At 46.1% G+C, this 26,155-nt stretch overlaps 1 protein-coding gene across 1 annotated transcript in view; it reads right to left on the reverse strand.

Moving 5' to 3' along the window:
- Positions 1 to 24,960, reverse strand: part of LOC126293708 (hornerin-like) — a 131,637-nt gene extending 106,677 nt beyond the window's left edge. Inside the window, exons 1-2 of the mRNA XM_049987058.1 lie at positions 24,895 to 24,960; positions 9,750 to 13,808 (exon numbers count right to left, since the gene is read on the reverse strand). Coding sequence (XP_049843015.1) covers positions 9,750 to 13,808; positions 24,895 to 24,960 — 4,125 coding nt within the window. The remainder of the gene's footprint in view (positions 1 to 9,749; positions 13,809 to 24,894) is intronic.
- Between the last annotated feature and the right edge of the window lie 1,195 nt (positions 24,961 to 26,155).

A 26,155-nucleotide genomic window follows, 5' to 3' on the forward strand; every position in this document is an offset into this window, starting at 1 on the left:
CAGGGCAGGTAACCGGAAAGTTAACGGCCACAAGGCAGAAGATACCGCTGGTCAACTTCAATGACAGGGAATAAATTAAGTTAAATTTCACAGGTAGACGGCTGGAATCTTAGCCGACTTGAATACACACACATTGTTGTCCCGAAAGCGACAAGCAGGATCAAACTAAGAAATGTGACCAGTTGAGGCTCGATAGTAGGTTAGGTGAGGACTCAACTTTAATGTCCAAGATCGGTGGGCGACCAACTTCGTAGCATCCGCAAGCAGCACCTCACACTCCAACTGCGCGTCTACAGTGCCAGCTGTCCTGGCCAGAGTACGCGCGACGGAGACTTCCTTGCTGATGCATGCCAACAGACCGACTGCCCAGGCCCGGAAACGGTGAAAGGACCAAATATACGTCGGCCGATGAGGCGACCAACCGAACGACAAACCAATGGTGGTCCCGCTCCAATCTCCCTTTCTTTTTTTTTTTTAAATTTTTTTTTTGGCCTCCTACCTCCCCTATAGCCCTACCTTTTCCTCTCCAAAAATGCTGCCATCCTCTGGTGTCGACGCAGCACGTAAAACAGCGTGCTGTGAGGAGCAAGACTTATTGCCATAAACCGTAAATAAAAGCGGGGACAGACTCTGCTATGCCTCCGGCGGCGACGGCACTATTCAGAAACACACCTCCCTCTGCAGGTGTAAAGCAAGTGATGATGTTTGAAAAACGAAAAAAAGAAAAAAATAAAGGCAGAAATGAATGCAAAGGAAAATACATGGACGGCAGCTTGCTGAATGAAAACTGAATTGGCGAGAGAGTCCCATCGCCTATAAAATGAACGGAAGAATAAACCTCTAAGACACTTTTTCTTTCTTTCTTTCTTTCTTTTTTTTTTTGGGCCTCCTACCTCCCCTATAGCCCTACCTTTTCCTCTCCAAGAATGCTGCCATCCTCTGGTGTCGACGCAGCACGTAAAACAGCGTGCTGTGAAGAGAGCAAGACTTATTGCCATAAACCGAAAATAAAAGCGGAGAGAGACGCTGCGCTGCCTCCGGCGGCGACGACACTATTCAAAAACACACCTCCTTCTGCAGGTGTAAAGCAAGTGATGATGTTTGAAAAACGAAAAAAAGAAAAAAATAAAGGCAGAAATGAATGCAAAGGAAAATACATGGACGGCAGCTCGCAGAATGAAAACTGAATTGGCGAGAGAGTCCCATCACCTATAAAATGAACGGAAGAATAAACCTCTAAGACAGATTACGTGTTTTCCAATGGTCCAAGAAAATCTCATGCAAAGTGTACACAATGTTCATGGTGCCAAGTTCTATAGTAGCAGTATCATAGAATAATCTAATCTAACGAGGCCCAGAAGGCCAATGTCAAAACCGGGGTATAGGCAAGTCGAGGGTAGTTTGAAAGTCCGAGTGGAAGAAGATTCAGGGCTAAACCCAGGCACTTCCTGTATGAGGTGCCTTAGTCAGCCAGGAACACCTTTTGGTAACCATGAACCATCGCCACCTTTAGGAATCTTGCGAACGTAGTGGTATAGTTCCGGTCAGATTCCGCCAGGCGATGCTGGCCCCAAATGTAGTCCATAAAGGAGACAGCATCAGTGAGGCAAAGGTCCTTTCGTCGGACAGTTCATGTGTGTCGCCAGCGGTCGGCAAGCACTGGCTGTCCGCGCCTCACTGGTGCTCCGTACCCGACTTCACTGCTGCTGCGTCCCGACTGCACTACCAGACACACGACGATCCGGAAACACTATTGGTCACTCCAGAGATGGCACGACAGTGCACTTATCGATACGCGCTGCTGCTGCCGCTCACGGGCAAGTAAGGTAGGAAGTTAGTGAATAAGAAAACGAGGCGGCTGTTATGTAATAGAAGATGACAAACAATAAATGGCATGAACACGAGGCGTGCACGGCTCAGAGACAAGTCTGGAGATCGTGCTGTCCAGGGAAGTTGCTGCACGCACGTCTTTCAGAGTACGTTGAGTTCTGCGGGCAGTGTGTCGGCATTATCTTGTTGGACGAACACATCATCTTCCTGTTGCGAGAACGGCAAAAGAACGGGCCTACCACCAATCTACACATACAGAGTAGTAGTTAGCGTCCCCTCCAGAAACAGAGAAAAGTGGAGGAGAGTTGTAGCTTAGCGTACCCCAGACCATCGGGCCTAGGGTGGCTCCAGTGTGTCTTGGATGAATGCATTCTACAGGACAGCGCTCACCAGGTCTACGCCGTACGCCTGAACGATCAACACTTTGTGGCGGTTTTTGCGTATCATCAACATGGATAAATGCAATGAATATGGATGATACAATACTCTATGGTATTCTGCGGTTTGCATTCACTCTGTTTCTTTAGCAGTTGCATTGATTTGATTTTGTAAATGATACTGACAATATTATACACATGTATAATGCATTATTCACACTACAACTTCTGCCGTATAATTATTTTGTTCATATTGCACAAGAATTCTACCTTACGTAGTGTAATAATGTTGACTGTAAGTTGTGTTCATATCACCAAAATTACAAATCGTACATCAGAACTTTAATTATTTTTGTCTTCGATGGATTTAATTATTCTTAGTAAATTGATCATGAAAAGGAACCACAGAATACCACCCGCACACAACACTGACGTATGCTACCAGAAATATTGTTCTCCGTGATTCGTGCGTAGTTTAATTTTGGCCTCATACATCAGCAATGAAATAATGTTCAACAATAAATACCATCAGCACTGTTCTTAGAAAACGCAGTCTGATTCGATTAATTTTTTCTTTTATAAATAGAGTTCAGTACTACCGGTGCACATTTATTTCTTACACATCGGAATGTTGTTTGCAGTTTCAAGTAATTTCAAAATGGTTCAGATGGCTCTGAGCACTATGGGACTTAACATCAGTGGTCATCAGTCCCCTAGAACTTAGAACTACTTAAACCAAACTAACCTAAGGACATCACACACATCCATGCCCGAGGCAGGATTCGAACCTGCGACCGTAGCAGTCGCGCGGTTCCGGACTGAGCGCCTGAACCGCTAGACCACCGCGGCCGGCTTCCAAGTAATTTAAATTTGCCTCTGTGATAAAAGTTAAGATGGCGGCCGACAAAAGATAAAGGATTTCTTTTTTAATGAATATTTTCCTTTGCTCTATAAATAATTAATGATTTAAATTGATGCCACCAATAGAAAAATTATTAAATTGTTTTGCAAATTAGCTTAACACAAGCCCATGCTATTTTCAACTAGAAGTACAGAGGAAGTTGCTATATAATCGCAACTAACAATGGCTGCGCTTCTTGCAGCTATGATGAAACAATTAATACAAAATTATAACTAAAAGAGGAAGTGATTTTTCAATAATTAATCATAAATACTTTTAACGCATTTGGCTCTATTTCCTTTTTACCCGCAAATGAACATAAAAGTACAATCATTTTACATTAAATGTTTTTAATTCAACAGACCTTAAATCGATTCGCGTCTTGCGTCAGCTACGTACATAGGAATAAGAAGACAAAAGGGTACAAAACAAAAGAAAAGAATGACACAGCTTAACAAAGAATGTGAGACAAATGTTGTCTCTGTTTTACATAATTATCACCTTTTTAAGAAATAATTACGTAATTGAATGAATATTATTGAGTTACGTAATTTTCCACACGTTCATATTCCACTCGAATCTGCTTTCATCGATGAAGACCACAGCGCGCCATTGTCTTCCAAGTTACCCCGCTCTGCCACTGCTGCTGTGGCTTGACGTAATCTCACAGCTAATTACCAGCTCGCAATAGTTCGCAATGCCTGGGCTCTCAAGCCCTCTATCTGCGCTGTAGTAGAAGTACGCTCTGCCACTGCTGCCCTTACAATACGATGACTCTGGCGGCCGTCCGTGCTGCTTGGACGTCCAGAACCTCGTGTACGGGTGTGAGAAGGCTCACGTGACCATTGATACCAGCATCGACGCACAACTGGCGCAGCACATCCAGCTCGTGGGGCACTTCTTCGGAAGGACTATCCCGCCACTCGCAAGGCCACAGTTTGACCCCATTCAAACTAGCCCAGTCAGCTGTAGGCAGCACGAGTGGGTCTCTGTGACACTGCAAGCGTACTACTTTCTTTTACAATCTGGACTTTAACAAAAATGGGAAGGTACTGTTAATCAGAACACAGGGATACGTTGTGATCTAAATGACAATAGATTTATTCATTCTTAACAGCACACAAACATTTTCATTTGACAAACGCTTTCACTAACATGGGGTCTATGGTGGACAAAGTGATCAGCTGGGGATCGACACACGATACTAACCGGAAGATTAATCGCTTTATCTGACTTCATACACGTGAATCCGAGATACGGCACAATAACTACGCCACTACCAAGCATCTATACTCTATTATCCCAAAAAAAGAAGAAAAATATGATTCGAAAGAAGAGAGTGCAGAGAAATATCCATTGGAGCCCTACGCCGTACCAGTGAATACTTTACCCTTCTACTGGTCTTTTGTTAACAACATGACAAGCATGGAACCACACCCCTCCATAAAATGCTTCTTATCTCCCCTGTTGCCTCCATTTCGAAATTTCCAAAAAACAGCCATAAACTCACTAAACGCCTCGTGCTTTCACAAATATGTTTTGTAACAGAGTCTGGACGTCTGGGTGCCAGTGACCCGTCCCACGGAAGTTCACAGAGCGCTCACAGTTGTCTTGTCGGCTTCCGGCCTAAGAAGGGTTCATCCGCTGCTTTGTTGCCGGTCTACAACGCGCTGACCACTGCAGCGGCGACTTCTCAGCGCTTGTCAGTCTACCTGGATGCGGCTGCCTACCGATCAGCACGAACCAACGTGTCTGCACAACGACACCGCGGAACTCGGCCGTCCGGAAATATTTCCAGCCAGGTTCCGCAGAAAGAATGCGCTTCCCTCGGCCCACCGTCTTCGTGCTTTTGCTGCGGTCGTTTAAATCGGCACCCTATTCATTTGAATGCAGGTAAAGCTTACCGTTACTCCTTTCCTTGAGCATGCAAGCAAGACTATTAACTATTGCCCTCCATTTCATCATGATGTATGAAGTGAAATTGCAATGAAGCTCATATTCCTACAGAACATGAAGCGGCATAACACCCAATTAGAAGTGAGAGTGTCCTGCAATCTCTCAATGTGGTTGCTTGCTTGCTTTAGACGTTGCACCACACTGTAGCTTCTGGCTGTGAACATTCCTTACTGAAGAGCAGACATTGATGGCGGTCTGGCAGTTATGCCACTAGAGCGATCTGTCGGCGGACGACGTCGAAACCATTATTAGTACATCTACTATCGCACAGGTTACATACGCAACCACGGGATAGAAATCGACGTTTTCCTTCCAGGTGTACTAATTCATTTCCGGGAATGTACGATTTTTTGCAAATAGATCAAGTGGTGGGTATAATCATGCTCGCGAACGCTCAGTTTCTTTCCTGAATTATTTCTCTTATATATATCTTTAGCGACCAGTTTGCAGCTGATGAATGATGTGAATAAAACTGAGAAAATTGCTACTTATCACAATTTCCCTGCGAGACAGGTAGCAGCACTCAGCTATAATCTTCTGCCCCAGGACTATGAAGGATTTTTCATTTGCAGGTGTTTCTGTGCCTACTTGACAGTTTTAATTTGAAGAGAAAAGGGCAGTGGGGAAGTTACTAAACAATGATAGCCAGTGAATGCAAATAAATATGAAAACAGCAAATACACTACTGACCATTAAAATTGCTACACCAAGAAGAAATGCAGATTATAAACGGATATTCATTCGACAAATATATTATACTAGAACTGACATGTGATTACATCTTCATGCAATTTGGGTGCATAGATCCTGTGAAATCAGTACCCAGAACAACCACCTCTGGCCTTAATAACGGCCTTGATTCGCCTGGGCATTGAGTCAAACAGAGCTCGGATGGCATGTACAGGCACAGCTGCTCACTCAGATTCAAAACGATACCACAGTTCATCAAGAGTAGTGACTGGCATATTGTGACGAGCCATTTGCTCGGCCACCATTAACCAGACATCTTCAGTTGGTGAGAGATCTGGAGAATGTGCTGGCCAGGGCAGCAGTCGAACATTTTCTGTATCCCGAAAGGCCCGTACAGGACCTGCAAAATGCGGTCGTGCATTATCCAGAAGAAATGTAGGGTGTCGCAGGGATCGAATGAAGGGTAGAGCCACGGGTAGTAACACATCTGAAATGTAACGTCCACTGTTTAAAGTGCCGTCAATGCGAACAAGAGGTGACCGAGACGTGTAACCAATGGCACCGCATACCATCACCCCGGGTGATACGCCAGTATGGCGCTAACGAATAAACTCTTCCATTGTGCATTCACCGCGATGTCGTCATCATGATGCTGTAAACAGAGCCTGGATTCATCCGAAAAAATGACGTTTTGCCATTCGTGCACCCAGGCTCGTCGTCGAGTACACCATCAAATAATGGCTCAAACCGGTCACCCGGTTCCAAACTCAAGCGCGTAGGACCGCACGGCCACACGGGGCCGGCGAGTACACCATCGCAGGCGCTCCTGTCTGTGATGCAGCGTCAAGTGTAACCGCAGCCATGGTTTCCGATCTGATAGTCCATGCTGCTGCAAACGTCGTCGAACGGTTCGTGCAGATGGTTGTTGTGTTGCAAACGTCACCATCTGTTGAGTCAGGGATCGAGACGTGGCTGCACCATCCGTTACAGCCATGCGGATAAGATGTATGTCATCTCGACTGCTAGTGATACGAGGCCGTTTAGGCTACAATCGGACCTTTATCAAAGTCGGAAACGTGATGGTACGCAATTCTCCTCCTTCCACGAGGCATCACAAAGTCGGTTGGAAACTTACCTCATGTCAGCACGTTGTAGGTGTCGCCACCGACGCCAACCTTTTGTGAATGCTCTGAAAAGCTAATCATTTGTATATCACAGTATCTTCTTCCTGTCGGTTAAATTTCTCGTCTGTAGCTCGTCATCTTCGTGGTGTAGCAATTTTAATGGCCAGTAGTGTATTAAAAGCATGTTATATTGCTGTAAACTGTGGCCTTAACATTCAAATGGCAGCATTTATTTCTTTGATTGCAATCAGTCAGCTGTGACATGATGTACTCACAGCCACACAGGATACTATCCGCCCACGACTCACACTTGCGACTCATTCAGGAGAGTTCCCAGGTGCCGCTCACAATCAAACACACCAGCGGAGCCTGCAGGCTACGCTAGCTTGCGTATTTATGATGAAGAGTACATTTCTCGCGGTGTTTGCATATTTTTGTCTAACCCCAGCATATTGCACGAAGATACACAAATGTAAGGTGTCACAAAGGAAGCACTACGTCTCTGCGTTACAACCCTTTTAATTCTGATACTTCGTTATTCATCTTCCGCTCTTATTGTTCCCTCTTAGAAGAAACCGGTAACTGTCTACAGCAAATTACAACTGTGATGTAATAAACGATCAGCTACATGCTAAGCTGCCTCAATGGAATAATTAATGAACACTAATATTCCACCCTAGCCAAACACTCGTAGGTGGATGACTTCATGATATGACACCTTGCTGTAGGACGAGGAATAAAAGGTTCAAATGGCTCTGAGCACTATGGGACTTAACATCTGAGGTCATCAGTCCGCTAGACATAGAAGTACTTAAACCTAACTAACCTAGGGCCACCACACACATCCATGCCCGAGGAAGGATTCGAACCTGCGACCGTAGCAGCAGCACGGTTCCAGACTGAAGCGCCTAGAACCGCTCGGCCACAGCAGCTGGCAATGAAACTAAAACAAAAAATGTCTAACACTGTGAGAAATCTAAAAGAGCATAGGTCCAGTCCCTAGAGAGAGCACGGAATGTTTATGTGAAACGAATTTGCATATTACGTGCCCAAAGGCAGGAGCCAAACGACAAAACTTACCACACAGCGTTCAATGTCGTCGCGATCCCGTATCTCGCGATGAAAAACAGCGTGATTACACGAAAGCAATCAACGTAGTTGCTACACGTTTCCTAAGCAGAAACATGCTGATCATACCAGACAGTCTTAGCACAAGGCTACACGCAGCGCGCTCGAATACAATGTTCTCCGGCCAAAATGACGGCAAATGCCGCCCTCTTACTATCTGCGATGTATACTCGTTCAGGATCAGTAACCTAATGGTGCTGGAGAGCGCCTCACGTGCTATCAGTATACTCGGATGCTGCAACGTAACTTGCGTCCGCAGTTACCAATTAGGTCCGCGTAGCAAACACGGCAGGTAGAGGAAGCTGACTGTTGGCGCTGCGGTCTCTTTGTCTCTCAAGTTGGGACAGCTGTTTGGACGCTAGTTGCCCGAGTGAGGAAGGAACTGGTGTGTCCTCACCACTACATGTTACAGAATTTGCAGTGCCGCACTGCAAAGTGCCCTTCCTTAGATCGTGGAGTGGGGATTCAGTTTGGAGTTATTTTGATATGACAACGAGCTGAATTGTCGCAACATCAGCTGTTGCCATTAACGCCGGTACAGGCGTCATCGGTGTTCATTGGTATATAACACAGAGACTTTTTGAAGGCGTATAACGTACATGGCTTGGACACAACTTCTGTCCAGACCAGCTCTATCACAAACACAGAGAGTCAAATAAAACTAATTTCATAATTCCAACCAAAGATTCAGGTTGCCTTCCGAATTCAGAGCTTACAGACCAGTTGTTGTTGTGGTCTTCAGTCCTGAGACTGGTTTGATGCAGCTCTCTATGCTATTCTATCCTGCGCAAGCTTCTTCATCTCCCAGTACCTACTGCAACCTACATCCTTCTGAATCTGCTTAGTGTATTCATCTCTTGGTCTCCCTCTACGATTTTTACCCTCCACGCTACCCTCCAATACTAAATTGGTGATCCCTTGATGCCTCAGAACATGTCCTACCAACCGATCCCTTCTTCTGATCAAGTTGTGCCACAAACTTCTCTTCTCCCCAATCCTATTCAATACTTCCTCATTAGTTATGTGATCTACCCATCTAATCTTCAGCATTCTTCTGTAGCACCACATTTCGAAAGCTTCTATTCTCTTCTTGTCCAAACTATTTATCGCCCATGTTTCACTTCCATACATGGCTACACACCATACAAATACTTTCAGAAGTGACTTCCTGACACTTAAATCTCTACTCTATGTTAACAAATTTCTCTTTTTCAGAAACGCTTTCCTTGCCATTGCCAGTCTATATTTTATATCCTCTCTACTTCGACCATCATCAGTTATTTTGCTCCCCAAATAGCAAAACTCATTTACTACTTTAAGTGCCACATTTCCTAATCTAATTCCCTCATCATCACCCGGCTTAATTCGACTACATTCCATGATCCTCGTTTTGCTTTTGTTGATGTTCATCTTATATCCTCCTTTCAAGAGATCATTTTATGCAATACGGCTAACGTTCTCCAGCTGACGGGTCTCACCGGTGAATTGCGTATATGGAGGACCATCAAGTGAGGAGGGAGAAGTAATTTCCACGCTCTCGAGTTATTTAACAAAGAAATTGCTGAAGATAATGAAGTTCCTTAAAAGTCCCTGGACTTTACGTCTGAATTTAAGTTGAAGCCATGAGGTGGTGGAGGCGTACCAGTTCCTCCCTGATCCGGGAAATTGGCGGCCAAACAGGTGTCTGAGCGGGAGAGTTAACACCGGCCGTCAGGGTGAGGCAGCGCCACCCGCTTCCTCTACCTGTCCTGTTCGGGGTGAGGACCTATTTGCCGTGAGGCATCCGGGCTGGGCAGCTGCTACATGGCGACCTTCCTGTCCTGTTACCTGGGCACCTGCTACATGGCGACCTTCCTGTCCTGTTACCTGGGCACCTGTTACATGGCGACCTTCCTGTCCTGTTACCTGGGCAGCTGCTACATGGCGACCTTCCTGTCCTGTTACCTGGGCAGCTGCTACATGGCGACCTTCCTGTCCTGTTACCTGGGCAGCTGCTACATGGCGACCTTCCTGTCCTGTTACCTGGGCAGCTGCTACATGGCGACCTTCCTGTCCTGTTACCTGGGCACCTGCTACATGGCGACCTTCCTGTCCTGTTACCTGGGCACCTGTTACATGGCGACCTTCCTGTCCTGTTACCTGGGCAGCTGCTACATGGCGACCTTCCTGTCCTGTTACCTGGGCAGCTGCTACATGGCGACCTTCCTGTCCTGTTACCTGGGCAGCTGCTACATGGCGACCTTCCTGTCCTGTTACCTGGGCAGCTGCTACATGGCGACCTTCCTGTCCTGTTACCTGGGCAGCTGTTACATGGCGACCTTCCTGTCCTGTTACCTGGGCAGCTGCTACATGGCGACCTTCCTGTCCTGTTACCTGGGCAGCTGCTACATGGCGACCTTCCTGTCCTGTTACCTGGGCACCTGCTACATGGCGACCTTCCTGTCCTGTTACCTGGGCACCTGTTACATGGCGACCTTCCTGTCCTGTTACCTGGGCAGCTGCTACATGGCGACCTTCCTGTCCTGTTACCTGGGCAGCTGCTACATGGCGACCTTCCTGTCCTGTTACCTGGGCAGCTGCTACATGGCGACCTTCCTGTCCTGTTACCTGGGCAGCTGCTACATGGCGACCTTCCTGTCCTGTTACCTGGGCACCTGCTACATGGCGACCTTCCTGTCCTGTTACCTGGGCAGCTGTTACATGGCGACCTTCCTGTCCTGTTACCTGGGCACCTGCTACATGGCGACCTTCCTGTCCTGTTACCTGGGCAGCTGCTACATGGCGACCTTCCTGTCCTGTTACCTGGGCAGCTGCTACATGGCGACCTTCCTGTCCTGTTACCTGGGCAGCTGCTACATGGCGACCTTCCTGTCCTGTTACCTGGGCAGCTGCTACATGGCGACCTTCCTGTCCTGTTACCTGGGCAGCTGCTACATGGCGACCTTCCTGTCCTGTTACCTGGGCAGCTGCTACATGGCGACCTTCCTGTCCTGTTACCTGGGCAGCTGCTACATGGCGACCTTCCTGTCCTGTTACCTGGGCAGCTGCTACATGGCGACCTTCCTGTCCTGTTACCTGGGCAGCTGCTACATGGCGACCTTCCTGTCCTGTTACCTGGGCACCTGTTACATGGCGACCTTCCTGTCCTGTTACCTGGGCAGCTGCTACATGGCGACCTTCCTGTCCTGTTACCTGGGCAGCTGCTACATGGCGACCTTCCTGTCCTGTTACCTGGGCAGCTGCTACATGGCGACCTTCCTGTCCTGTTACCTGGGCAGCTGCTACATGGCGACCTTCCTGTCCTGTTACCTGGGCAGCTGCTACATGGCGACCTTCCTGTCCTGTTACCTGGGCAGCTGCTACATGGCGACCTTCCTGTCCTGTTACCTGGGCAGCTGCTACATGGCGACCTTCCTGTCCTGTTACCTGGGCAGCTGCTACATGGCGACCTTCCTGTCCTGTTACCTGGGCAGCTGCTACATGGCGACCTTCCTGTCCTGTTACCTGGGCACCTGTTACATGGCGACCTTCCTGTCCTGTTACCTGGGCAGCTGCTACATGGCGACCTTCCTGTCCTGTTACCTGGGCAGCTGCTACATGGCGACCTTCCTGTCCTGTTACCTGGGCAGCTGCTACATGGCGACCTTCCTGTCCTGTTACCTGGGCAGCTGCTACATGGCGACCTTCCTGTCCTGTTACCTGGGCAGCTGCTACATGGCGACCTTCCTGTCCTGTTACCTGGGCAGCTGCTACATGGCGACCTTCCTGTCCTGTTACCTGGGCAGCTGCTACATGGCGACCTTCCTGTCCTGTTACCTGGGCACCTGTTACATGGCGACCTTCCTGTCCTGTTACCTGGGCAGCTGCTACATGGCGACCTTCCTGTCCTGTTACCTGGGCAGCTGCTACATGGCGACCTTCCTGTCCTGTTACCTGGGCAGCTGCTACATGGCGACCTTCCTGTCCTGTTACCTGGGCACCTGTTACATGGCGACCTTCCTGTCCTGTTACCTGGGCAGCTGCTACATGGCGACCTTCCTGTCCTGTTACCTGGGCAGCTGCTACATGGCGACCTTCCTGTCCTGTTACCTGGGCAGCTGCTACATGGCGACCTTCCTGTCCTGTTACCTGGGCACCTGCTACATGGCGACCTTCCTGTCCTGTTACCTGGGCAGCTGTTACATGGCGACCTTCCTGTCCTGTTACCTGGGCACCTGCTACATGGCGACCTTCCTGTCCTGTTACCTGGGCAGCTGCTACATGGCGACCTTCCTGTCCTGTTACCTGGGCAGCTACATGGCGACCTTCCTGTCCTGTTACCTGGGCAGCTGCTACATGGCGACCTTCCTGTCCTGTTACCTGGGCAGCTGCTACATGGCGACCTTCCTGTCCTGTTACCTGGGCAGCTGCTACATGGCGACCTTCCTGTCCTGTTACCTGGGCAGCTGCTACATGGCGACCTTCCTGTCCTGTTACCTGGGCAGCTGCTACATGGCGACCTTCCTGTCCTGTTACCTGGGCAGCTGCTACATGGCGACCTTCCTGTCCTGTTACCTGGGCAGCTGCTATATGGCGACCTTCCTGTCCTGTTACCTGGGCACCTGTTACATGGCGACCTTCCTGTCCTGTTACCTGGGCAGCTGCTACATGGCGACCTTCCTGTCCTGTTACCTGGGCAGCTGCTACATGGCGACCTTCCTGTCCTGTTACCTGGGCAGCTGCTACATGGCGACCTTCCTGTCCTGTTACCTGGGCAGCTGCTACATGGCGACCTTCCTGTCCTGTTACCTGGGCAGCTGCTACATGGCGACCTTCCTGTCCTGTTACCTGGGCAGCTGCTACATGGCGACCTTCCTGTCCTGTTACCTGGGCAGCTGCTACATGGCGACCTTCCTGTCCTGTTACCTGGGCAGCTGCTACATGGCGACCTTCCTGTCCTGTTACCTGGGCAGCTGCTACATGGCGACCTTCCTGTCCTGTTACCTGGGCAGCTGCTACATGGCGACCTTCCTGTCCTGTTACCTGGGCACCTGTTACATGGCGACCTTCCTGTCCTGTTACCTGGGCAGCTGCTACATGGCGACCTTCCTGTCCTGTTACCTGGGCAGCTGCTACATGGCGACCTTCCTGTCCTGTTACCTGGGCAGCTGCTACATGGCGACCTTCCTGTCCTGTTACCTGGGCAGCTGCTACATGGCGACCTTCCTGTCCTGTTACCTGGGCAGCTGCTACATGGCGACCTTCCTGTCCTGTTACCTGGGCAGCTGCTACATGGCGACCTTCCTGTCCTGTTACCTGGGCAGCTGCTACATGGCGACCTTCCTGTCCTGTTACCTGGGCAGCTGCTACATGGCGACCTTCCTGTCCTGTTACCTGGGCACCTGCTACATGGCGACCTTCCTGTCCTGTTACCTGGGCAGCTGTTACATGGCGACCTTCCTGTCCTGTTACCTGGGCAGCTGTTACATGGCGACCTTCCTGTCCTGTTACCTGGGCAGCTGCTACATGGCGACCTTCCTGTCCTGTTACCTGGGCAGCTGCTACATGGCGACCTTCCTGTCCTGTTACCTGGGCACCTGCTACATGGCGACCTTCCTGTCCTGTTACCTGGGCAGCTGTTACATGGCGACCTTCCTGTCCTGTTACCTGGGCAGCTGCTACATGGCGACCTTCCTGTCCTGTTACCTGGGCAGCTGCTACATGGCGACCTTCCTGTCCTGTTACCTGGGCAGCTGCTACATGGCGACCTTCCTGTCCTGTTACCTGGGCAGCTGCTACATGGCGACCTTCCTGTCCTGTTACCTACTCAACGATTGCTGTGCGGCGCACCACAGAAAATAAACGAACTGTCAGATTTGTAGCATGTGGAATAGGTCGCATAAATGAAAAGCAGATCGTAAGAGACAATTTGCATTATAACAAAAATCATTAATTTGTATTTTTAATGAAAGAGTAAAATTAGAAAGATACCTGTTACATACGAGTGTTTGGCTAGGGTCGAAGATAAATGTTCATTAATTATTCCATTGAGTCAGCTTAGCTTGTAGCTGATCGTTTATTACATCACAGTTGTAACTTGCTGTAGGCAATTACCGGTTTCTTCTAAGAGGGAATAATAAGAGTGGAAGATGAAGAACGAAGTGTTAGAATTAAAAGGGTTGTAACGCAGAGATGCAGTCTTTCGCCCCTGCTGTTCAGTTTATATATCGAAGAAATAATGACGGTAATAAAAAAAATGGTTCAAATGGCTCTGAGCACTATGGGACGTAACATCTAAGGTCATCAGTCCCCTAGAACTTAGAACTACTTAACCCTAACTAACCTGAGGACGTCACACACATCCATGCCCGAAGAAGGATTCGAACCTGCTACCGTAGCGGTCGCGCGGTTCCACACTGTAGGGCGTAGAACTACTCGGTCACATCGGCCGGCCGGTAACAAAAGAGAAGTTCGAGAGTGGAATTAAAATTCAAGGAGGAAGGGGATGAATGACAAGATTCGCTGTTGACATTGGTACCCTTGGTGAAATTGAAGAAGAATTACAGGATCTACTGAATGGGATGAACATACTAATGAGGACAATATAGTTTGAGTGTAAACTGAAGAAAGACGAAAGTAATGAGAGGTAGGAGAAATGAGAACAAGGAGAAACTTGATACGAGGATTGGTGATCACGAAGTAGATGAAGTTAAGGAATTCAGCTACCTAGGCAGAAAAATAACCCATGAGAGACGGAGCAAGGAGGACAGAAAAAGCAGAATACTAGTGTCAAACGTAAGCCTCAATTTGAGGAAGAAATTTCTGCGAAAATACGTTTGGAGCACAGCACTGTACGGTAATGAAACGTGGACTGTGGGAAAATCGGAAAAGAAGGGAATCGAAGCATATAATTTGTAGTGCTACAGAAAGATTTTGACGTTAGGTGTACTTATAAGGAATGAGGAGGTTGTCCTGAGAGTCGGCTAGGGTAACACCGATAAGAAGAAGGGACAGGATGGTAGGACGCCTGTTAAAATGTCACGGCATAACTTAAATGATAGAAGTGCTACACTGAGGTGGAGGTTGGGGCAGGAGAGGAATTCGTAGCGGGTCGCAGGAAACCCTTCTGAAGTCCACCGTTCCACTCTCTGACGACGCGCACGAGAAATGTGTACTTATATCTTTCCGTACGAGACCTGATTTCTTTAGTTTTATTATGATGATCTTTTTTCCATATGTATGTGGGCGCCAACAGTGTATTTCGGCAATCAGTTAAGAAATTGTGAATCAAATTTCACAAGAAGATCCTGCCGCAAAGAAAAAGGCCTTTGCTTTAATGATTGCCACCCGTAATTCCCGTATCATTTCCAAGGCACTCTGTCCTCTACTTCGCAGTAACACGAAACGAGCTGCCCTTCTTTGAACTTTTTCAGTGTCCTCCGTCAGTCCTATCTTCTGTGGACTCCACGACGCACAGTATTACGTCATAAGAAGGCGGACAAGCGTGGTGTAAGCAATATCTTGTACTACACCTGTTGCATTTTCTAAGTGTTCTACTAATAAAGCGCAGCTTTGCTTTCCCCACCACATGATCTATCTGATCGTTCCATTTTAAGTTGTTTATAACTGTAATCTCTAAGTAGTGATTGAATTATCGTGTAACGAAAATTTAGTGGATTTCTTTTAGTACTCATGCGGATTACTTCACACTTTTCGTTATTTAGAGTCAATTTTCACTTTTCGCACCACGAAGATGTCTTGGCTAAATCATTTTGCAACTGCTTTTGATCATCTGATTACTTAACAAGACGGTGAATGACAGCATCATCTGCGAACATTCTAAGGGGGCTGCTCAGATTGTCTCCTAAACCGTTTATGTAGATCAAGAACAGTAGACTGCCTACAACATGTCCTTGGGGAACACCAGACATACTTCTGATTCACTCGATGACTTTCCGTCAGTTACTACGAACTGTGACATTTCTGACAGGAGCTCACGAATCCATTCGCACAACTGATGCGGTACTCTATAGGCACGTAATTTGATTATAAGTCTCTTGTGAAGAAACAGTCTCATATGCCTTCTGGAAATCTAAAAATGTGGATTCAATTTGACATTCCCTATCGATAGCGCACATTACTTCGTGAGAACAAAGAGCTAGTTGTGTTGCACAAGAATGATGTTTTCCGAATCCGTGTTGGCCGTTTCTCAATAAATCGTTTTCTTGAGGCAATTCATAGTTTACGAACACAGAATACTTTTCATAAATCTTAGGCTGCATCTCTGAGATGAACAGGAGCAGAATTGGACAGGAAGACAATGTCCCGTCGACATCGAGGTCATCAGTGCCGGAACAGAAGCTCGGATTGTTTCGAGGATTAAGGAGGAAATCGGCCGCACCCTTTCAAAGCAACCATCCGGACATCAAACTTCCTGGCAGATTAAAACTGTGTGCCGGACCGAGACTCGAACTCGGGACCTTTGCCTTTCACGGGCAAGTGCTGTACCATCTGAGCAACCCAAGCAGGACTCATGCCCCGTCCTCACAGCTTTACTTTTACCAGTACCTCGTCTCCTACCTTTCAAACTTTACAGAAGCTCTCCTGCGAACCTAGCAGAACTAGCACTCCTGAAAGAAAGGATATAGTGGAGACATGGCTTAGCCACAGCCTGGGGGATGTTTCCAGAATGAGATTTTCACTCTGCAGCGGACTGTGCGCTGATATGAAACTTACTGGCAGATTAAAACTGTGTGCCGGAGCGAGACAATAGAGCACTTCCCCGTGAAAGACAAAGGTCCCGAGTTCGAGTCTCGGTCCGAGACTATAGAGCACTTGCCCGCGAAAGGCAAAGGTCCCGAGTTCGAGTCTCGGTCTGCCACACAGTTTTAATCTGCCACGAAGTTTCATATCACCGCACACTCCGCTGCAGAGCGAAAATTTCATTCTGGAAACATCCCCCAGGCTGTGGCTAAGCCATGTCTGCGCAATATTCTTTCTTTTGGAAGTGCTAGTTCTGCAAGGTATGCAGGAGAACTTCTGTAGGGCTTGGAAGGTAGGAGGCGAGGTACCGGCGGAATTACAGCTGTGAAGAGGTGTCGTGAGTCGTGCTTGGGTAGCTCAGCTTGCTCGCGAAAGGCAAAGGTCCAGAGTTCGAGTTTCGGTCCGGAACACAGTTTTAATCTGCCAGGAAGTTTTCATATCAGCGCACACTCCGCTGCAGAGTGAAAATCTCATTCTGGAACCATCCGGACGTTTCCCTCTAGCGGTTTAGAGAAGCTACTGAAACCTAAATCAGAATGGTCGGACTCGGATTTAAGCCGTCTTCATCCCGAATGCGAGTCCATTGTGCCAACTGCTGTACTACCTCGCTCAGTCAGTCAGAATTCGTGGCGGACAGCCTCAAACCTTTGGAGAGAATGACGACAAAAATAAAGCCTCTCGTACAGTTAGTCGCGCGACCTGTTAGACGAGCGGGATTTCCAGCGTCTGGGGTCAAGTCTCGTTACCATCGGGACCGCCGTGAGCCGTACGGGCCACAATGGAGAGTCGGCCGGTGCGGGCGATCGGTATCTGCGGCGCAATTTACTGCCGCGACCCGGTGCGGCCAAGTGGCTCCTCCATTACGTCCCAGTCGTAAAGTGCGCCAGCTCGCCACGCCGTAATTAAATCGTGCCGCGGCCCTCACATTCACCCGGACACACTACTTGTGGGGGGCTGCAACCCCACCCGCGCCTCGGTCTTAGTTCTTAAAGTGTCGTACTTTGAGGTGTTGTGTGAGTGGGAGGCTCTTCTAGTCAACTGCCGGAAACATTCTTGTGAAAATAGCAGCCGGCTGGGTGGCCGAGCGGTTCTAGGCGCTCCAGTCTGGAACCGCGCGACCGCTACGGTCGCAGGCTCGAATCTTGCCTCGGGCATGGAGGTGTGTGATGTCCTTAGGTTAGTTAGGTTTAAGTCTTTCTACGTTGTAGGGGACTGATGGCCTCAGAATTTAAGTACCATAGTGCTCAGAGCCATTTGAACCATTTTTGAAAATAGCACCCCTTCCCCCCAAAAAATCTCGTGTCAGATCACTCCAAGTATTATAACATGGTTATTAACTTGTATTTTTATGTTAGATGACGTCTGTTTGGCTTTAGGAAAAATCACCAGAAAGGCAATTCTGGCGTTGCGGTTGTTAATGGTAGCAAGACTAAAGAAAAATCGAGATCATCTTCAAGGGTGGATCAGTCGATCTGGAAAAAGGCTCTCGATAATGTCAAATGGTGCAAGATGTTCGATACTCTGAAAAAAAGGGGTAACCTACAGTCAAAAACGGGTAATAAACCATATACACTACTGCCCATTAAAATTGCTACACCAAGAAGAAATGCAGATGGTAAACGGGTATTCATTGGACAAATATGTTATACTGATTCTAGATATTATACTGATAAATGGTGTGATTACATTCTCACGCAATTTGGGTGCTTAGATCCTGAGAAATTGGTACTCAGAACAATCACCTCTGGCCCTAATAACGGCCTTGATACGACTAGGTATTGAGTCAAACAGAGCTTGGATGGCGTGTACAGATACAGCTGCCAATGCAGCTTTAACACGATACCACAATTCATCAAGAGTAGTGACTGGCGTATTGTGACGAGACAGTTGCTCGGCCACCATTGACCAGATGTTTTCAGATGGTGAGAGATCTGGAGAACGTTTTGGCCAGGGCAGCAGTCGAGTATATATACAGAAAGACCTGTACACAACCTACAACATGTGGTCGTGCATTATCCTGCTGAAATGTTGGGTTTCGCAGGAATCGAATGAAGGGTAGAGCCACGGGTCCTAACACATCTAAAATGTAACGTCCACTATTCAGAGTGCCGTCAACGCGAACTAGAGGTGACCGAGACGTGTAACCAATGGCACCCCACACCATCACACAGGGTTATACGCCACTATGGCGATGAAGAATACACACTTCCAATGTGCGTTCACCATGATGTCTCCAAACACGGATGCGACCATCATGGTGCTATAAACAGAACCTGGGTTCATCCGAAAAAATGACGTTTTGCCATTCGTGCACACAGGTTTGTCGTTGAATACACCATCGCAGGCGCTCCTGTCTGTGATGCTGCGTAAAGGATAACCGCAGCCACGGTCTCCGAGTTGATAGTCTATGCTGCTGCAAACGTCGTCGAACTGTTCGTGCACATGGTTGTTTTCTTGCAAACGTCCCCATCTGTTGACTCAGGGATCGAGACGTGGCTGCACGATCCGTTACAGCCTTGCGGATAAGATGCCTGTCATCTCGACTGCCAGTTATACAAGGCCGTTGGGATAAACCGCAATCGCTATAGGCTACAAGCACCATTATTATGAGAAAAATAAGGTAATTATACCAGGCAACAAAATAAAAACTGTATGAGATATAGTGAAAACAGACACAGTTGGTGCTAAAAAGGGAGAGGAACAGATAGCTCTAAAAATAAATGGGACTTTGGTAACAAATGCATATAGTATTGCAAACTTCTTAAACTAGTACTTCATTTCTGTTCCTGACAACCTGGTGTTATCAGGTCTTTAAAAATAATTTCAGTAAAATGGAAATGACACACATGGCTCCCAAAGAAGTAGCATCCATCATAAAATCTTTAAAGTCTAAGTATTCTAGTGGTTATGATAATATATCAACGAAGGTAATCAGAGAGTGCTCATGTGTGTTCAGTTATATCTTACGATATTTGTGCAATCAGTCTCTTATCAGCAGAACATTTCCTGACTGGCTAAAATATGCTCAGATTAAGCCTCTTTACAAGAAGAGGGATAAAGAGATACCATCAAACTATCAACCAATTTCACTTTTGTTGGCTTCCTCAAAAGTATTTGAGAGAGTTGTGTTCAAGCGTTTCCTTAAGCATCTGACTGCAAATGTTGTCCAAGTTACAGTCTGGATATCTTAAGGGTTCTGCTATAGAGAAAGCTATTTACAATTGCAGTGAGAATGTGCTTAATTCATTAGATACTAAATTAGAGGCTGCTATAGTTTCCTACCACCTGTCAAAAGCCTTTGACTGTGTGAACTGCAGCATTCTGTTAAGTAAATTAGAATATTATGGAGTCACCAGCAACGCTGCGAAATTGTTTGAGTCTTATCTATCTAACAGGAAGCAGAAACAAAGGGTGTCGTATCAAAATACATGTGTAGTAAGCAGTCAGTCTTCATCTGATTGGGAATTAATTACATGTGATGTTTGCCAAGGTTCCATCTTGGGTCCGTTGCTTTTCCTTGTGTATGTTAATGACCTCGTGTCTGTTACATTGACAGATACTAAGTTTGTTTTATTTGCAGATGATAAAACATTGCAATAAGTAGCAAGTCAAGTAAAGACTTAGAAACAGCTGCTAATAAAATTTTCAGTGAATTAATAAATAATTTAAAGCTAATTCACTGTCATTAGACTTAAAAAAAACAGTTTATGCATTTCAGAACCTGTAAGAAATTTCCTTCCATCATTAGATAGATTAGATTAGTTTTTCATTCCATAGATCCGTGCTGAGGAGATCCTCGTGGATGTGAAACATGCCTTTTCTTTTTTTTAAATACGAAATAACATGTGCATAATATATGAAGACATGCGGATCGAAAAGGTTGACAGTGGTGACATGGTCACAACAGACAAGATTTGGTATTTTATGATGATAAATGTATTAAAAGTGCATAGCAACATTTCGCTCTGGTAGCATATTATTTTTGTAAATATTAGCAGTTCCAGTTCACCGTAATGTTATCAACCATTTTGACAGTCTGCTGACAAATGATAAGGGCAGTAATCTGCATGTGGAATGCACTTCCTTGACTCTTGTGCAGAAAGGAGTGCAGTATTCTGCTGCATCCATTTTCAATAAGCTACCACAAGAACTCAAAAATCTTAGCAGTAGCCCAGATTCTTTTAAGTCTAAACTGAAGAGTTTCCTCATGGCTCACTCCTTCTATTCTGTCGAGGAGCTCCTGGAAGAGCTAAAACATTATGCAAATTCCAGTGTTAACATTGTTGATTTTCTTTATTTGAACTTACGACTTGTCACCTGAATATGTTTTTTTTTATATTTCATTTTATCTGTTTCTAATATCGTGTTATAATTTCATGTATTGACTCGTTCCATGACCATGGAAACTTCTCCTTAATTTGGCCCGCCGGCCGCAGTGGTCGTGCGGTTCTAGGCTACGGTCGCAGGTTCGAATCCTGCCTCGGGCATGGGTGTGTGTGATGTCCTTAGGTTAGTTAGGTTTAATTAGTTCTAAGTTCTAGGGGACTGATGACCACAGCAGTTGAGTCCCATAGTGCTCAGAGCCATAATTTGGTCCCACGGAACAATAAATAAAATAAATAAATAAATAAATAAATAATCAAATGTTTTATGTTTTTTTATGTTATACGTTTTGACATGTTCCACACCCACGAGAACCATCTCAATATTTGGTCTATGGAACTAAAACAATCTAATCTAATCTAATCTATGCAGTTCCTTTACATGTGAACCACTCTTCCCTAAATATCGATTAATAAACCGAAGTCGACCATTCGCCTTCCTACCACAATTCTCACGTGCTCGTTCCATTTCATATTGCCTAGATATTTAAACGACTTGACTCTCTTCCTACCCCGGCCGGAGTGGCCGAGCGGTTCTAGGCGCTACAGTCTGGAACTGCACGAGCACTACGGTAGCAGGTTTGAATCCTGCCTCGGGCGTGGATGTGTGTGATGTCCTTAGGTTAGTTAGGTTTAAGTAGTTCTAAGTTCTAGGGCACATGACCTCAGAAGTTAAGTCCCATAATGCTCAGAGCCACTTGAACCTTTTCTTTGAGAAGTCCTCGAGCCACCCACATAACTGTGGACTTGTTCCATAAGCTCGTACGTTCATCAACAGCCTGGAATGGCCACCGTGTGAAAGGATTTCTGGAAATCTAGATATTTGGAATCTGCCTGTTGCTCTTCATCCGTAGTTCGCAGTATACCATGTGAGAAAGAGGCAAGGCGATGCTTTCCAAAACGGCACTGCTTTGTGGACATTAGCTTCTCAGTCTCAAAAAAGTTTAATATATTCGAACTGAGAATATTCAAGGATTCTGTGGCCAACCGAATTTAGGGATTTAGTTCTGTAATTTCGCGGGCCCGTTCTCTCCCCCTTCTATACTGGAGTCATGTGAGCTTATATCCAGTCGCTTGGGACTTTGTGCTGGGCTGGGGAAGGGGTCAGTGCCATACTGTACTCCTTCTAAAAACGAACTGAGGCTCCATGCGCACCGGTTGATTTATTTCCTTTCAGATCTGTCAGTTATTTCTCTACTCAGGGATGCTTAATATTTTGTCAGTACTCATTGTCTCCGCCGTGTGCACGGAGCGAGGGGGCGCAGTGGCTAGCACACTGGACTCGTATCCTGATTTAGGTTTTCCGTGATTTCCCTAAATCGCTCCAGGCAAATGCCGGGATGGTTCCTTCGAAAGTTCGATGGATGTGCGTACTGCGACAAAAAAAAATTCATAGTAGGTAGTTCAGTTGAAGATGTGTGGTCATCTTTAAAAAGAGCAGTCACAGATGTTAGACAGACAGACATAAGTAAAGGTAAGTAGCTGTGTAGAAACCTTGGATAGCGGAAGAAATATTTCAATTGATCGACGAAAGGAGGAAGTACAGAAATGTCCAGGGGAAGACAGGATCACAGCAATGTGAATCAGGTAAGGATGAAATAAATACGAAGTATGCTGATGCATTAGCTCCATACTTAACAATCATATACAACCGTTCGCTCGACGAAAGATCAGTACCCAAAGACTGGAAAGTTGCGCAGGTCACACCAATATTCAAGAAAGGTAGTAGGAGTAACCCACTAAATTACAGGGCCAAATCGTTAACGTCGATGTGCAGCAGGATTTTCGAACATATATTGTGTTCGAACATTACGAACTACCTCGAATAAAACTGTCTATTGACACACAGTCAACGTGGGTTTACAAAACATCGTTCCTTTGAAACACAACTAGCTCTTTATTCACATGAAGTGCTGAGTGTCATTGACAAGGGATTTCAGATCGATTCCGTATTCCTGGATTTCCGGAAGGCTTTTGACACTGTACGACACAAGCGGCTCGTAGTAAAATTGCATGCTTATGGAATATCGTCATAGTTAAGTAACTGGGTTTGCGATTTCCGGCCGGCCGTGTGGCCGAGCGGTTCTAGGCGCTACAGTCTGGAACCGCGCGATCGTTACGGTCGCAGGTTCGAATCTTGCCTCTGGCATGGATGTGTGTGTTGTCCTTAGGTTAGTTAGGTTTAAGTAGTTCTAAGTTGTAGAGGACTGATGACCTCAGAAGTTAAGTCCTATAGTGCTCAGAGCCACTTGAACCTTTTCTTTTGCGATTTCCCTTCGGAGAGGTCACAGTTCGTCTTAATTGACGGAAAGTCATCGAGTAAAGCAGAAGTGATTTCAGGCGTTCCCCAAGGTAGTATTATAGGCCCTTTGCTGTTCCTTATCTATATAAACGATTTGGGAGACAATCTGAGCAGCCGTCTTCGGTTGTTAGCAGATGACACTGTCGTTTATCGGCTAATAAAGTCATCAGAAGATCAAAAGAAACCACAAAAAGATTTAGAAAAAAATATCTGAATGGTGCGAAGGGTGGCCCTAAATAACGAAAAGTATGAGGTCATCCACATGAGTACTAAAAGGAACTCGTGATACTTCGGTTATTCGATAAATCAGTCTAATCTAAAAGACGTAAGTTCAACTAAATACCTAGATATTACACTTGCGAACAATTTAAATTGGAAAGAACACAGAGAAAATGTTGTGGGGGAAGGCTAACCAAAGGCTTCTTTTTATTAGTAGGACACTTAGAAAATGTAACAGATCTACTAAGGAGACTGTCTACACTACGCTTGTCCGTCCTCTATTAGAATACTGCTGCGCGTTGTGGGATCCTTACCAGATAGGACTGATGGAGTACATCGAAAAAGTTCAAAGAAAGGCAACACGTTTTGTAGTATTGCGAAATATGGGAGAGAGTGTCACAGAAATGATGCAGGATTTGGGCTGGAAATCATTAAAAGAAAGGCGTGTATCGTTGCTTCGGAATCTTCTCACGAAATTCCAATCACCAACTTTCTCCTCCGAATGGGAAAATATTTTGTTGACACCGAGCTACATAGGGCGGAACGATCACCACGTTAAAATAAGGGAAATCAGAGCTCGTACGGAAAGATATAGGTGCTCACTCTTTCCGCGTGCTTTACGAGATTGGAATAATAGAGAATTGTGAAGGTGGTTCGATGAACCCTCTGCCAGGCACTTAAATGTGATTTGCAGAGTATTCACGTAAATGTAGATGTAGAAGTGCACGTCAGCCAAGGCGAAACGGTTGCGCGAAAGATGCGAAGAAATCGAAAAAGCAGCGATTCTCGGAAGAACGTACTCAGCATATACTCATAGAAAAGTCAAAAGAACACTCGGTGAAATTAAAAGCTAGGGTGGTAACATACGATGGAAATTCCACTGTTAAACGTAGATGAGAGAGCGGAAAGGTGGAAAGAGTTCATGAAGGCTTCTTTGAGATAGAGGCCTGTTATGATGCCTTGACAGGAGGAGAAACTGCAATCCATAACAAAGAGATAAGGGACCCAGTATGAAAGTAAGAACTTTTGTACGTTCTTATATCAAAATTTGAACCCTATTTCTCTGATATATTTTTATACAGAATAAGTAATCGTCGATACTACCAAAACAGATGTAACTCTTCTGATGGCTGACAACAGATATAGCTAAAACTGAACACAGGCTTTTCAGACATGTTTACCAAGCCAACAAAGAAAAATGGTACACATGGAACTAATACAGAACCTTACCTTTTGAACAAACCTCGCATGTGTAAACAGGACCTCTGCTGAAGCGCTCTACTGACGAAGAGAACGCGGCACGTACCATAACCCTGTTTCCCAGGACTTTGATCAGTGGAAGAGGGGTCAAAATAAACGAACACGTGTCTCGGATTTTCGTAGATACTCGAACGTTTCAGAAGAAAAGGCAATCAAAGTTTTCGAGGTACTGTATGTACGTTTTAGCCTGCAAGTGATCTAGCCAAAGTAGCGTCACAGCGGCTAGCGTTGAGGTTTCACACTTTTGCGCTCTGCTTTCAAAAGCAGATTACTGTTTTTATTTTATTCTTTATACTTTTTCATTTATCTACCCATGTCCGTAGAAATGTACTAAATGGGAGCATAAAACAATAAATGGGAAAATAGATCAGAAACATTTGTGACTGTTTTCAGTGAAATTTCTGTTGTGTGTCTTGTCAGTAATATTGTTGCAAACTTCTTCCCGATAAGTGGGTTTCGGTTGGCCACCAGGTATACCCGTTTATTCCAGTAGCCTGCGATGAGGGCCTTGTATTCAGTCGACTCTGACGTGCCCTCTGGTTTTGTCCCAGTTAAGAAATCTTTCCCGAGTTGGTTCTGAAAAGGAGCAGAGAGGAGTGGACCCCCCTCTCCCCCCACCCCCCCCCCCACACACACACGAACTCCCACACATATTAATTAATAAATGTGTGACACTTAATGTGAAACCAGCTGCAACTGTACAATTAATACAACTCCCTCGGATGCCCTTACTTGATGAGAAAAATACGTGTATTAACCTTCTAGGTATCTGGGTAGATAAATGAGATAGGAAAAAAAGGAAACGGAAACAATAATCGGCAATAGAACACGGGGCGCAAAATTGAGAGGCCGTGACGCTGTGTAATGTGACAACGCTTCAATTAAACTTATCATCTGATAAAAGGCATCTAATTTGCGTCGAATACTTTGACCGTCGTTTTCTCAGGAACGCTCAAGTATCTACGGATAAGCCAAGAGACATGTTCGCTTGTTTTGACCCCTCTTCCACTAAGTGAAAATTCCGGGAAATCAGGTTATGTACTTGCCGTGTTCTCCTTGTGAGTTACGTCCAAAGCCGTGTGCAGGTTTCTCCACATTTAAAAGCGAACGGTTAAGACATTGCACGTGTATTCGAGTTCAAATCTCCCGTATCTCAATTTGGATTTCGATTTTCTGTAGTCTCCACAGATCGCTTCACGCAGATGCCGGGATGGTTTCTCTGAAAAGGACAGGGCCTATTTACT

Source organism: Schistocerca gregaria, chromosome 1 (assembly GCF_023897955.1).
Source record: "Schistocerca gregaria isolate iqSchGreg1 chromosome 1, iqSchGreg1.2, whole genome shotgun sequence".
In the NCBI taxonomy this organism is placed as follows: Eukaryota; Metazoa; Arthropoda; class Insecta; order Orthoptera; family Acrididae; genus Schistocerca; species Schistocerca gregaria.